This window comes from Lycium barbarum, chromosome 1 (genome assembly GCF_019175385.1).
Source record: "Lycium barbarum isolate Lr01 chromosome 1, ASM1917538v2, whole genome shotgun sequence".
In the NCBI taxonomy this organism is placed as follows: Eukaryota; Viridiplantae; Streptophyta; class Magnoliopsida; order Solanales; family Solanaceae; genus Lycium; species Lycium barbarum.
The window spans coordinates 154792746-154806560 of NC_083337.1; the positions used below are offsets into that span (position 1 = coordinate 154792746).

Sequence of the window (13815 nt, forward strand, 5' to 3'; positions counted from 1 at the left end):
AATACACCCTCTATATATGTATATATATATGTAGTCAACCCTTCTTTTATTGAATTCCTTACAAGATCTGTAAATTCATTTCTAATTTTTTTTTCTATCCAAAGTAGTACAAATAAGTGAAATTACTTTTAGAACCTTTGATACGTTATTTTGGAATGGCCTATTACATATGTGGTCCTTAAACTTGCATGAATTTTTCATTTAAACACTTAAACTTCACTATATTCCTATTGAACACATGAACTCAAACCAAAGTGTCTCTTTTAGACACAATGTGATGATGTGGTAGAATGCATATCTCTCACTCCTTCTCAGCGCGTGATCAACCTTAAAAATGTCTAATTTATTCTTGTTTTTGCTTCTTTTTTTTTAAAATTCCTTTTCTATTTCTTAATCTTTCTTCTAATTTTTCTCTCTTCTTCACAAGAAATCGAATTCCACTGATTTTGAATAAATCAAAGTGAAACGCCAAAACCATCTCTCTTCCAGTCTTCCGGTGGGAGTGGCTTGGAGATGGCTGTCGATCTACGCATTCTCGAGTTTTAAAGTTTTCAAAGTTTGAATAGCAGTATCGATTTCTGATTGGGGTACCTAATGTTAAATTAGACATCAATAACTGGCAAGAAAAAATCCAAATAGTTGTCAGCCCTCTAATTTGTAATGAAAGATCCAAACCAGCGTGAACACCATTGACAATATTTTAGTAAATGTTTTCGAGTTTTAAATTTTTCTGTAATAAAACGTGATTAGAGTTGAATTTTCATAAATTTGAATCCTTGTTACAAATTTCACCAAAGTTAAGAATTGAGGCATTAAAACTACTAGAAGGAGCTTTAGGTAATTTACTACTAACAGGGGATAAGCAAAAAAGTGGAGAAAGACTAGGTTTAAGAGAGAAGACACGGTCTTTCAATTTTTCTTTTTTGGTGACGCGTCTTTTTCTTATTGGTTTTACTGGCCACGTTGGCAGAGAGTGATATACACTCACTTCAGTTTGGTTGGAGTTCGCAAAATATATGTCTTAAAACTCAATTCAGTTTGAATTCATGTGTTCAATAGTAACAAAGTTAAGTTTAGATGTTTAAATAAAAAATTTGGACAAATTGAAGGGGCCGCATATGTATTAGGCCTTTTGGAATAAATAAGTTTAAACTGAAAACTTGAAGATTGGCTGTGTCAATAATTTGCCATTGAAGTTTAAAGAGTTAATCTCCATTGATAAGAACTAAACAACGACTATTATGATGATAATAATAATATACAATAAAGAGTCCATAGTTTATAGGAAATATATTAGAAATGTCTAAAATTAAAAGAAACAATATACAAAACTGATTTTTAGCATAAAATTGACTTGTCTACCTTGGTCAATCCAAGCATATATCTTGGCAGTCGGCAGAGCTTAATTTTCTGATTGTTTTTGTAGATGGCACTGTTCAAAACTGAAAAGAAAAAGCGACATGAAGAAGCTATGGTCTTCTCATTAAGGGATTTTCTTTAATTGTTTTTCATACTATTATCTTGTGAATGTTCAACTAATTTTGTTAGCATAATAATTTAGGACAAAATGAAATTAATAAACTAGCAAATGATGAAAATTTGAGACTAGTATTGTTAGGGTTTCCATTAAAGAAATCCCTCCAAAAATAGGCGTATACCACTATATGGAACGAGCACACGGTATTCTTTAGTAAAAGGCGAAAGAATAATTCGCTATGTGCTCATTGCGTGGCTGCGTGATTTGTGTTGATGTGCTTGAGCTCCTTATATGCAAGTTCCATACGCTCGCTTCTTCACTAACTTCTTGATGTGGGATGTTCTTCTAGTTTCTGCAGTGGCTATCACTATGGGCTCTGCTAGTATGGGCTTTGTGCTCTTTCCCATATGATGGAGATATTGGGCTTGTATTTTTGGGCCATTAACATGAGCTCCACACGTTCTCTTGTCAAATTTATTTTTGTTTCTTGTCTAAAAATTTGCATAGTTATAAATTATTTTATTAAGAATAAAGTAAAATCACATCTTTAAAACCGAAGAAAATGAAACATAGCTCCTTTGTCTTCCTTGAACCATCCACTAGTGGCTTTTCCAATTCACGAAAATAAGTTTTTTTCATTACTTAAATGGTCACTAGACTATTAAAAATAGGTGAACAAAGGCCCGTATGACAACGATAGCAAAGGCCGGATAACAAGTTATCATGCATGGTGGTACTTCCTCCTAAAAACGTGTAAGTTAATACTGCCAACGCAAACACTAATCCATATTTCATATATATATTTTCAAATGATAAGAACGTGTAGTACTACAGTAAGACCTCTATATAATAGTCATTCTCTATAATAATCATGTTTTATGCGAAATCAATCTTTCATATTATGTCATAGTATATGTTGTTTATAACAATTGAATCAAACGACGATGTTATAGAAAGGCTTGACGGTATATTATACTTGATCTTAGTGTAGATGCTGGTAATGGCATTAGACATACTTCTTTCTAAAGAGGAAGCGCTCTCTCGCTCTCTTTACAATTTACAGGCTCTAGACAGAGGCGGAGCCAAGATTCGAAGCTTGTGAGTTTAGAGTTCTAATTCTTTAAAATTATCAGGTTTTTAATTAATAACTTGTACATATGTGACAAAAAATTTGATACAAATATATAATTCGGACAAAAGCTACTGGATTCCGTCGAATCCATGCCTGAAGGGCTAGTTCCGCACCTGGCTCTAGATATATTGGAAAATCACTGGAGCAGAGTTGTTTGCACAAACACAAATAAAATATTCCGATAACACTGTTTAAATTTTGACCTCAAGAAGAAATATAGTGCAAAAATAATAGTTTCGCCATAAACGGAAGGAAAAGGACCAAAATCATCCATAATGTTTGGGTTTGGATCAAAATCATACATATTCTTTCACATGGTGCACTAATAGTACATTATGTTTGCATAAGTGGTGCACTTTTAGTCACAATCCCAAATAAATTTAACGGAAAAGAACAAAAATGCCCCTGAACTTTTAGAAAAGGTATAAAAATACCCTTTATTCATCTATTTTGCTAAAACTACCCCTCAATTCAACTTTTTGGCTCATTTATTCCCCTTGACTAACGGACAACACTAATTTTTTTTAAAAAAAAAAAAAAAATTGCACATGACATTTTATTACTGAAAAATTGATTTATTCTTTTAAAAAGAAATCTGAAACCTTGGAATTTTTTTAAATTTGGAAAACTTTTTTTTAACGAGTAAAACCTTGACTAACGGACAACACTAATTTTTTTTCTTTTCAAAATGTGAAAAATTGGATTTTTATAAAAATCTGAAAAAATTAATTTTTTTATGGAAAAACTGTGTTTAAAAATAAAACCAGAAAACTATATTTTTTTAAATCTAGAAGAAAATTATGGAGTATTAGTTTTGCACATTTTACTTAAAAAAACAATCAGTTTTTCAGATTTAAAAATTGAATTTTCTAAAAAAAAAAATGGGGTTTCCACCCGTTAATTTTTTTTTTCCAAACTTAAAAAAATTCCACATGTTTTAATGACAATCCAATTTTGTTTTTTATATATATATATTATATATATATATATATATATATATATATATATATATATATATATATATATATATATAAAAGGCTTACTACATTTGTTTTTTTAAAGAAATGGATGTTGAAAAATTATTTTTCCTTATTCTACAAATAACGATTTTTCAGATTTCTTTTTAAAAGAATAAATCAATTTTTCAGTAATAAAATGTCATGTGCAATTTTTTTTATTTTTTTTTTAAAAAAATTAGTGTTGTCCGTTAGTCAAGGGGAATAAATGAGCCAAAAAGTTGAATTGAGGGGTAGTTTTAACAAAATAGATGAATAAAGGGTATTTTTATACCTTTTCTAAAAGTTCAGGGGCATTTTTGTTCTTTTCCGTTAAATTTATTTGGGATTGTGACTAAAAGTGCACCACTTATGCAAACATAATGTACTATTAGTGCACCATGTGAAAAAATATGCATGATTTTGATCCAAACCCAAACATTATGGATGATTTTGGTCCTTTTCTCTAAACGGAAGCAAGAGTTCCTTAACAGAAAAATTGTGCTATTAAGAAAGTGTTGCCCAAGAAGCTTATATGTTTTTAGAAAATTAATTATAACAACATTATATTTACAAGTTTCGAAAAATCAAAATAATTTAACAAATACGTAAAAATCTAGTCATCTGACTTTAAAAATTGTGCTGATTTTCTATTTATCTTTTCGATACATGTTTCCTATTATTATTCTCTTTTTCAATCAAACCCGTGAATAAAAAAATTCATGAATAAATACGTAAAAAAATTCACTCATAATTTTAATATACTTAGTTAGGAATATAAATTACAGGCAGTGTAAGTATTTGATTTCAAAATATAGGGAATGTATTCGAAACTGGATGTTTAGTGTACAGTATTTAACCAAGAACAAAAATGAAAACCTTGAAAATAGTTTAGGGGGCATTTTTTTGATTCCACAAAGAATTGGGTGGTCAAAGTGTAATTCACTTTGCCAAATGAGGTGAACCGTAGTTTCGTGTCCAACAAAAAGAAAAGGATACTGTATTTCACACATTGAGTGTTGAGTGAACACAGAAGATGCTAGAAAGAGTTCTCTCTTTACGCAGGGCAGCATCTCCGGTCACCGACGACGGCGACGGTGACGGAGAAGGAGACGAATCTAAAACACGGAAACAATTATCTCTGGCGACGAGATTCAGTAATTACATGACTCGTACATGTCACATCTGGCCATTTGTCTTTATTATAGGAGTTGTGTTAGTGGTCGTTACTTCTTTCGCTTATCACTCACGTGACCTTGTTTGTATCTCTGCTTCTTCATCGGATCATATTTCAAGGTTGCGATTTTTTGGATTTGAAGGCCTTGAAACTGACTTCGGATCTCTTGGTGTTCCATGGTGTAAGTTCTTTTGTGAGATTACGTGTGGATCTCTTTTATTCACTGTAGATAAAGTTAATGAATTCGCGTATTTATGATATTGAGAAATGAGAGTTTCCTCTCATGTATTGTTGTTTTTTACTATCCAGAATTGTTTAGATCTGTATTCTTGTGGCGTTGAGTACAGAGGCAAATCTAGAATTTCTAGAACATGGGTTCACCACTTAAAAAACAGAGAGAAAATGTATTAAATGGCTAGGTAAATAACTCAACGTTCAACCAAGTGCACCATTTAACCTTCCTGTAGTATGAGTTCCAGCAAATAATATTATACCAATTTTAAAAAATATATACATAAAATACCTAGTTTTACAGGGAGATCCTGGGTTCATGTGCCTCATAATTAGCACACAAATTGGCCCCTTGAGTATTGCGTGTCCGAGTATATTATGCGTTCCTGATCAGAAATATATGCTCAATTCGCTCGTGATTAAACAGATTATTATGTGACGTGTTTGGCTGTTTTACTTAGCATGATTAAAGCTACATTTAGGGAGGACATGACCCTAGATAGGAAAATATGGAGGTCGAGGATTAGGGTAGAAGTTTAGTAAGTAGTTGAGCGTTGTCTACTTTGTCCTTCTCTGTACTATTATTATTACTCTCCTATTTCTGTGATTCTTATTACTATTATATGTTGTTTCCTTTGCTTCAATATCGTATTATTTGTTGTTGTTACTGTTCTTTTCTACATTATTTGCAACATTTCGTCACTGCTGTATTTCTTTTCAAACCTGCTTTAAAATGTTTTACTTAAGCCAAGGGGTCTATTGGAAACAGCGGTAAGGTCTGCGTACACCTACCCTCCCCAGACCCCACTTGTGGGATTTCACTGGGTATGTTGTTGATTAGAGCTACATTTCATTTTTGCTTGTGGTCCAGTTTTCTCTGATTAAAAGAAGTCTTGACGTCTAGTTTACCAAATTTATCTGGATCTTTGGTGGAATCAGGAACTCATAGCCCGCTCTGGCTAGTTTGGGATTACGACCTAGTTGATTGGGTAGAATGGAGAACTGTAAGGTGCGAGTTACTGGATTGCGCGTTAGTCTTTTTGTTATTATAGACAACCCTCCAATAAGGTGATATAAATATGATTGAAAGCAGCTACTGTGTATTGTTAATGGAAGGGGTTGGTATAATGGCCCGATGGGAACATTTATTAAGTGTGAATTGAGTTTCTGGTTATTTAATAGGTATTTGGTACACTCAGATATGGAACTTGAGGAACTTATTAGCAGCAGTCCTGTCGTGTAATTTTAGTGCTATTATGGGACTATATTTGAGAACGCGGGTAGCTCAGTTGGTTGAGCATGAGGCTTTCATAATGGAGGTCTCAGGTTTGAAACCCCCCTGCCGTAGTAGGGGATTTGCCTTCTGGGTCAAGCTCTCTCCTGTGTGGTTTGCGGGTTATTGCATAGGAGCGGAGTTTAACCTGTGCGCACCCAAAGGGTAGTGGCTGCGGGTTCCCTTGTCATATTAAAAAAAAAAAAGGTGAAATGATTGTAGATTTTGCCAAGTAGGAGTACTAATTTTTTTTGATAGGTCCAAGTAGGAGTAGTAATTTAGTTTCAAAATATAGACTGTTCAGTTACCTGTTTATACCGAGTTTCACTATATTGTTGTTTGATAGATGATCATTTTAAACTTTTAGCATGTGGCATAAAGTGGATGAATCGGTTACTTGCTGCTGCTTCGCAGTTTGTGATTGCCGAATTAAGAATTGTTTATCATCATTACACTTCTTTTCTTATTTCTTTTTCCTGAATTGTGTCTTAAGTTGTAGCCTCGATCAAGTGTCATTAAATGAAGCAATTATTGCATACATTCATATGCACGCACACACGAGCATACACGCATACATAGATATATATCTGTTTTTATGTACAAAAAATGGATGACCATTTGAATGTTGGAAGGTTTTTTCCGTGCATTCTCTATTTATGAGGAAGCTAGAATCAGTGCAATCATTGATGACAAACAATCAGTTGTAGCTATCTGAACATTTTGGGTTTGAGCATTAGAAGATGATATTAAAATGACCCAATGCAGCTTATAATTTAATCCTTGTCAAAAGGCAGATCGAAACATGATAAATCTGTTGAATGGACCACCAAGGACTTACTCAAAGGTCTGGAGGAGTTTGTGCCAATATACGAGACACGACCTATCAAGAATAACATGTATGGGATGGGTTTTGACCACAGCTTTGGGCTTTGGTTTATTACTCGATGGTTGAAACCAGAGCTGATGATTGAGAGTGGCGCTTTCAAAGGACACTCAACTTGGGTTCTGAGACAAGCAATGCCTGATACACCAATCATATCAATTACACCCCGTCATCCAGAGAAATATCTGAAGAAAGGACCTGCTTATGTCGATGGAAATTGCACGTACTTTGCTGGAAAAGACTTTGTTGATTTTGGAAGTGTTGATTGGGCAAAAGTTATGAAGAAACATGAAATCAAGGATCTTAGCAAGGTTCTTATATTTTTCGACGACCATCAAAATGAACTGAAAAGGTATTATGTCTTTTTAGACTGGACGGTCTTGTAGTGTTTTTCTTGATGGAGGATTTCTTGGTCATTTGGTCGGTCTAACTGTAATGCAATAGTACCCATTCTGTCTAATGGTATACCGACTGCAACTTGTTTTGCAAAATTGTTGACTCTACGTCACTTGACTCTCCATTTTGAACTTTGATTGACAGACTAAAGCAAGCACTGAAAGCAGGGTTCAGACATCTTGTGTTTGAGGACAACTATGATACTGGCACTGGAGACCACTATTCTTTTAGGCAGATGTGCGATCAATTTTATGTAAGAGGTGTGTTTCGTTTCGACTTCCTATCTTTTTTCATATGTCAAGACCTAACTGGACATTTAAGTTATTTTGCATTTAATCTTCTTATAAATCTTTTTGCATTTAAGTAATGCTGTTTAATTTAAATTTCTATAGAAGTCTATTTCGTTTCAGTTTTATATTATATTTTTCCCCCTTTCTAAGTTGATTTAACATATATTGGGAAATTGATACTCGACAATTGAAGAATGATTTTGTGCTACCACATATGCATGTCCAACAATTATCTTCCCTGTTAAAACCCTTAAAAAAAGATTTTGTGGTTACTCTCACTATGATTCGGGAGACGAATGTATCAATTGAATCAACATTACAACAAGAGAATCCAAATGAATTGATTGCAAATCTTGGGTATGTAATGTAGCTCATTAAATATATCATAATTTAATATATACTATCATAATTTGAATACGCTATTCATCTCCAAGCGTATACAAAATACGCAAGTTTGAAACACTAATAGCTGGCTAATTGATTTTAAATTAAGAATTGAGATAGTCTTGATTATGAATTCGGGAAACTGAGATAACAAGAGAAAAATGTGTAGGAACAATTGGCAAACTCTTGCTCTCGGAAAGAATCTTGTTGTGAAACCAAAAAATAGGAAAAAGGAAGAACATAAAATGAAGCTAATGCATTCTAGGACAGTGTCAATAAATGATAAGGCATCTATGCTATAGAGGTAGCAGGGAAGAACACTGCTGGAAATGGAATTGGATTAATGTCTCTTTCTACTTGACAGATGAACTTAGTGTTTCTTAATATGCTTTGAAATTGTGAATTTTCCTCCTTTATGATTTATCATGGACTCATTAGGTTATTTGAAGTTGCTGTGCTACTCAAAATGCATACATGCATAATACATTTTTCTATTTGATATTCAGGTGGGGGTCATAGCTGCTTTAAGGATAGTGATGAAGCTAGGGTTAGATCAAGAAGGAAGAAGTTTTGGGAGAAGGCCGTTGATATTGAGGAACTATGCGGTCCTGGTGAAGCTTGGTGGGGTGTGAGAGGGCAGATGCGTGATGATTTTAACCACAGCAATAAAGCTATTACTTATGCGGAGCATTTTCAAAACAGCAGGTTTGTAGAGTCAGTGTTAGATGTTTACTGGGAGCTCCCGCCTGTGGCTGGTCCTTCACTTACTCATCAGACGAGATACGATCCAGCTCGTGCACAAAGTCCTATTATTGAAGATGGCAGATATAGATTGTTTCAGAGGCTTGGCTTATCTGGACTCGAGACTTCTGTATTCAATGGTTACACTCAAATGGTCTATCTTCAGGTGTCGCAAGAACCTTAATTGGTTTTAGATTTGGTCAAAAATGAGCTTTTTGTTGCCACTGTATTAGGTTGTAGTTTTGTTCTTTACATGTATATCTCCTTTCTCTCTCTATTTCTTCAGTTCTTTAGGATGTACTTCTTGAGAGCCAAGTGTATCCCTTGTCCATTTGGGCATGGTACTAACGGAATTTGCTCATGCCCTGGTTGTTATAAGTACTACAGTCTACAGTATTATTTACGTGAAGTTTTAGATGTCCAATGGGTGAAATTTGATCCTCTTTACGCAACACGGAATATATGCCAAAAGGCCCAAAACTGCTGATGTTCGATGGCTCTTCCTTTGCCTCTATTACTCTTAAGCTATATGGCAAGAAAGAAATAGGCTTAATACCTAGATAGACCCTTAAACTTGACATGTTTTGTAAGATAGGCATATAAACTTACAAGGTGACCAGATAGACACTTAAACTTGCTCAAAGTGTATTTTTTAAACACATTTCTCCATCTGGAAACTAGCGTGGATTCAATTTTATCCTAAGCGCGTGAAGGTTTTTAAAATTGTTGAGTCAGAATACCAGGCAATAAAAAAAATAATTTTATATAACTTATACCCATCTTCTTCTTGCTAACCACACCATTAAAGCCAAAAAAATTCAGAGATCATCCCATGTGCTTTCTTCAACCTCTCTCTCACATTAGTGTAAAAAACTCTAATTTAACTCTCTTTCTTGATATCCAAATAAGTTGACGATGAGACTAGGTAATATGATATTTTCTGTAATTGTGGAAAAAAGTAGTATCACAAGCTTCTTGGTCTCCAAATAACCCTGGTCGAATATTTTATGGCCGCGAATATGGACAAGTAAGTATTGTTTTATGGATCTTTGTTTTCCTTAATTTAATTTCAGATTTTCTTTTTGCTCTTATTCTGGGCACTAATCTTCTATGGCTTTGTGACTAGGCTGGATGCAAGTTTTTTTACGTGGTATGATAATCTTCTATGGCTTTTTGCTCCCACTCCCTCTCCCTCTCCCTTTCTCTCTCCCTCCAGATGCACCTGATTTGGATTGACTTTTTTGAACTCTAGATGTATCTTCACAAATAGAAGATGGATTACTGGCCATAGGAACAATAGGAGTAGTTGCACTTGCTTGTGTACCATTATGTTGTGCAGAACTAGTGGAAGAGTGTCCCATATCTCTTGAAACACCACTCTGATTCTTTTACTGCTATTTATCAATGAAAGGATGAAATCAACCGAAATCTCTAAAAATATTCATCAAAATCCTTGATTATGAATGCTGCAATGAACCCTTCAATCCCCGATCAAAAGATGAAATTTCCACCTTTTCATGATTTTTGTAGAAGTTTAGATGAGTTTTGACTTTAGAATTAGAGGGATGTTGTTTCAAGCTCAAGGAATTTGATAAGGATTGGGAGAGGAATGCAGTAGTTCTCAAGTTGTACCAAAAAAAAAGTGTGGTTGAACAAATGAGGGGTAGTATATCTTCATACGCTTATTTGCTTACATGGAAATAAAATTACACGTGATTGGACTATATTTTCTTACATGAAAAAATATTTATTTATTTGCTACATAATTGGCGTTTGGACCTCACGCACAGGTCTTCACTACAAATGTGTTTGACAAATATACTTTGAGCAAGTTTAAGTGTCTATCTGGTCACCTTGTAAGTTTATATGCCTATCTTACAAAACATGTCAAGTTTAAGGATCTATCTAGATATTAAGCCAAAGAAATATAAAAAAGATGCATCAAGTGATAGGTCACTTGTATTTATCTTCATATAAAAAAGAGTGATGGTTACCTTGCCGTGTACGGTTGTACCCCTATTTTTACATCTATTTAACTGTGCCAAAAAAAAAAAAAAAAAAAACACCCCACTACCGCGCTGTTAGTGTTAAACCATAAATACCCAGTGGCAAGATTACAAGTTGGTTGGAGAGGTTTGATTGATGAAGAAATTGGGATAGACGGTTGAGATTGAAGTACAGAAACTCATACCATATACTCCCTTGTACCAAAAAGATTGTTCTCCTTTCCTTTTTAGTCTGTTCCAAAAAAATTGTCTCCTTTCTATATTTAGAAACAATTTAACTTTATGAGATGATTTACAGCCACACAACTATCTAAAGCCTGTTTTGGATCACACATTTCAAAAGTTTTCTTTTATTTTTTAAATTTTGTGTCAAATCAAAAGAGGACAATTTTTTTGGGACAAAGGGAGTATCTAATAAATAAGACAGTCGGCACCTAAACCAATTCAAGCAAGGGAAGGGCAACAGAAGCAATCATATGTAACCATTTTCATAATTTCATTGGGGAGGAGATGGGAGATAGAGGCACAGAGGGTGTCAAGTACGTGGTTATAGAAAGTTGCATTTACACATTGAAGGTTCAAGACGAACTCTTGTTACGAGCCAAGAGCTTCTCTTTCTGTTGTTTTGATTGGACAGTTTTCAGGAGACGTAATGAAAGACTAAAAACTTACTCCTATAACAATATCAATTGTGGGAAACTGAAGACTTTTAGCCTGCCGTGATGGTTTTAGCAATATGTAAATTGCTTTGAGTTTACAAAGAAAGCGTCAATATGTCCGAGTGGTTAAGGAGACAGACTCGAAATCTGTTGGGCTTTGCCTGCGCAGGTTCGAATCCTGCTGTTGACGTCTTCTTTTGGTTCATATGATCATTTTTTGGAGTATTATCTTCTGCAAGATGCGCCTGCAATTTATGAAGCAATAAATAAGCAATTTAAGAAGCAATAAATAAAATATTTTTTGGAGTATTATCTTGTGCAAGATGCGCCTGCAAATTATGAAGCAATAAATAAGGGAAAATAACACGCTATGGCATTTTGGGTAAAGTATTTACCCGAAATGGCCATAGTTTTTTTTTTCTTACATTTTTAAGCCTTCATCCCATTTTTAAAAAAAAGTTATTACCCGAGATAGCCCCCCCCCCCCCCCCCCCCTTCCCCCATATCAAACTCCAAGATGCTATTTTTTCCTTCCAAATCTCTTTCTAATGTTGGTGTTTTTTTTAAGGGTAAAGTGTATATAAAACACATACACTATGTTACACTTTTAACACTGTATAAACACTGTATAACACTGCATAACACTGTAGAAGTGTGTATAAACACCTCTTATAAGTTATTATACATTTTTATACAAGGTTTATACATTGTCTACATTAGGTGTATAAAGTAGTATATTGTTGTATAAAGTTGTACATTGTTGTATAATGTTGTATATACATGTTGTGGCCATAATTTGTTGGGACATAGGTTTGTAATTTAAAAATATGGTTACCCAAATGTAATTTTGTGTGTTAAATTGTACATTACTGAAATTTCCCCAATAAATAAGCAATTTAAGAAGCAATAAATAAAAGAATAATTTTACGATATGTCACGACCCAATTCGCGAGTCGTGGTGGCACCTACACTATCCCTCCCAGTAGGTGAACCACATTACCAATAACAAGTTAAATAAGCGGAAAAAAATAATTAAATGAGAAGAAGTTATCAAGTCTTAAATACTTATCATAACTAAAAATGTCACGACATCCCAAAACCTAGTCAAATGGTACAAGAGCGCTAAATATAGTCTGGAATAGAAGTCTGAAAATACCCGAAGGCTACATACTGTCTGTCGAATAAAAGAAAAACAGAATTAAATAAGAGGGTCCTTCAGGAGCCACGGATGACCAAGTAGCTCACCCTGAATGACCGAAAGATGTCACCCTCGCGTATTAGCTACGGGGCGTAGAACTGGAGCCTGGATCGTACTCTGCACTCAACAAAAAGTGCAGCAAGAGTAGTATGAGTACAACACTAGTACCGGTAAGCATCATAGGCCGACAATGATTAGATAACGCATGAAAAAGTGGAAACTAACAAGTAGCACATAAAGCAAACAGGTATGGTCACGCATCATATACAAGTAAAGTGTAAAGGAATCATGAAATCAACTAAGATAGATATAGCTCACCAAATGACCAGTCAAATATATGAGTGGATGAATGCAATGCAATGCAACTGTCTCCTCTCTCACTCCACTCACGTACACATATGCTAAGGGCAGTGCCTCAAAGCCATGACCCATGGGGGACCCGCGAAGTCCATGTACCATCCATGCTCTTCGGCAGAAACCTCGGAGGCTATCAATCACTCTCAAACTCCGGCAAAGACCTCAGAGTCTCTCTGTCACTCTCAAGCTCCGGCAAAGACCTCGGAGTCTCTCAATCACTCACCTCACCATCATCACAAGAATAATATGAAAAGCATGTCATGCATGATATCCGTCTCAACAATATCACCAATATACAATCAACAAGTACAAGTCACACTGTTCAATTATCGATATTACAATTCATTTCCACGTGATGAGTGAGCTAGTATGTGATGGAGATACAAACAAGTGATAATCACAGAAAATAACACATACGACGACAAGCCCACATAACAGCTGACAGAACCAACTTAATTGGAATTCACCTCCACTCCATGCCTGAAGGCCTAACATGCTATCCCTGTTAATTTCTACAACCACATACGATTCTCTAATCAGAGTCTAACTAAAGTAGACCGTAACCTACCTCAATGCCGAGCGGGTACCACGAACAATCAAACTAATGCCTTCCCTT

The 13815-nt window shown here is 34.7% G+C and overlaps 1 protein-coding gene and 2 non-coding genes across 4 annotated transcripts; 2 read left to right on the top strand and 1 right to left on the bottom strand.

Annotated features, from left to right (window-relative positions):
• Positions 1 to 1617: 1617 nt before the first annotated feature.
• Positions 1618 to 1734, bottom strand: LOC132618456 (U5 spliceosomal RNA). The gene has a single exon (XR_009574109.1). It is a non-coding gene; the product is annotated as a U5 spliceosomal RNA (small nuclear RNA).
• Positions 1735 to 4590: 2856 nt separating this feature from the next.
• On the top strand, positions 4591 to 9403 carry LOC132645898 (uncharacterized). Of its 2 annotated transcripts, none has more exons than XM_060363154.1 (4): positions 4591 to 4962; positions 7076 to 7520; positions 7709 to 7824; positions 8745 to 9403. In XM_060363154.1, the coding sequence occupies exons 1-4, from the start codon at positions 4641 to 4643 to the stop codon at positions 9161 to 9163; spliced, it is 1302 nt and encodes a 433-aa protein (XP_060219137.1). In that variant the 5' UTR covers positions 4591 to 4640; the 3' UTR covers positions 9164 to 9403. The 2 variants fall into 2 exon arrangements, with proteins under 2 accessions (XP_060219137.1, XP_060219145.1); XM_060363162.1 differs by having other exon boundaries at positions 4823 to 4962; positions 7080 to 7520.
• Positions 9404 to 11752: 2349 nt separating this feature from the next.
• TRNAS-CGA (transfer RNA serine (anticodon CGA)) lies at positions 11753 to 11834 on the top strand. Its single transcript has one exon. It is a non-coding gene; the product is annotated as a tRNA-Ser (tRNA).
• The last annotated feature ends 1981 nt before the right edge of the window (positions 11835 to 13815 follow it).

Bases quoted from the DNA above. Each gene is read 5' to 3' on its own strand.
- LOC132645898 (XM_060363154.1), top strand. From the start codon at position 4,641: ATGCTAGAAAGAGTTCTCTCTTTACGCAGGGCAGCATCTCCGGTCACC. The intron at 4,963-7,075 runs GTAAGTTCTTTT...CCTTGTCAAAAG, and splicing joins ATCTCTTGGTGTTCCATGGT to GCAGATCGAAACATGATAAA. The intron at 7,825-8,744 runs GTGTGTTTCGTT...TTTGATATTCAG, and splicing joins CGATCAATTTTATGTAAGAG to GTGGGGGTCATAGCTGCTTT.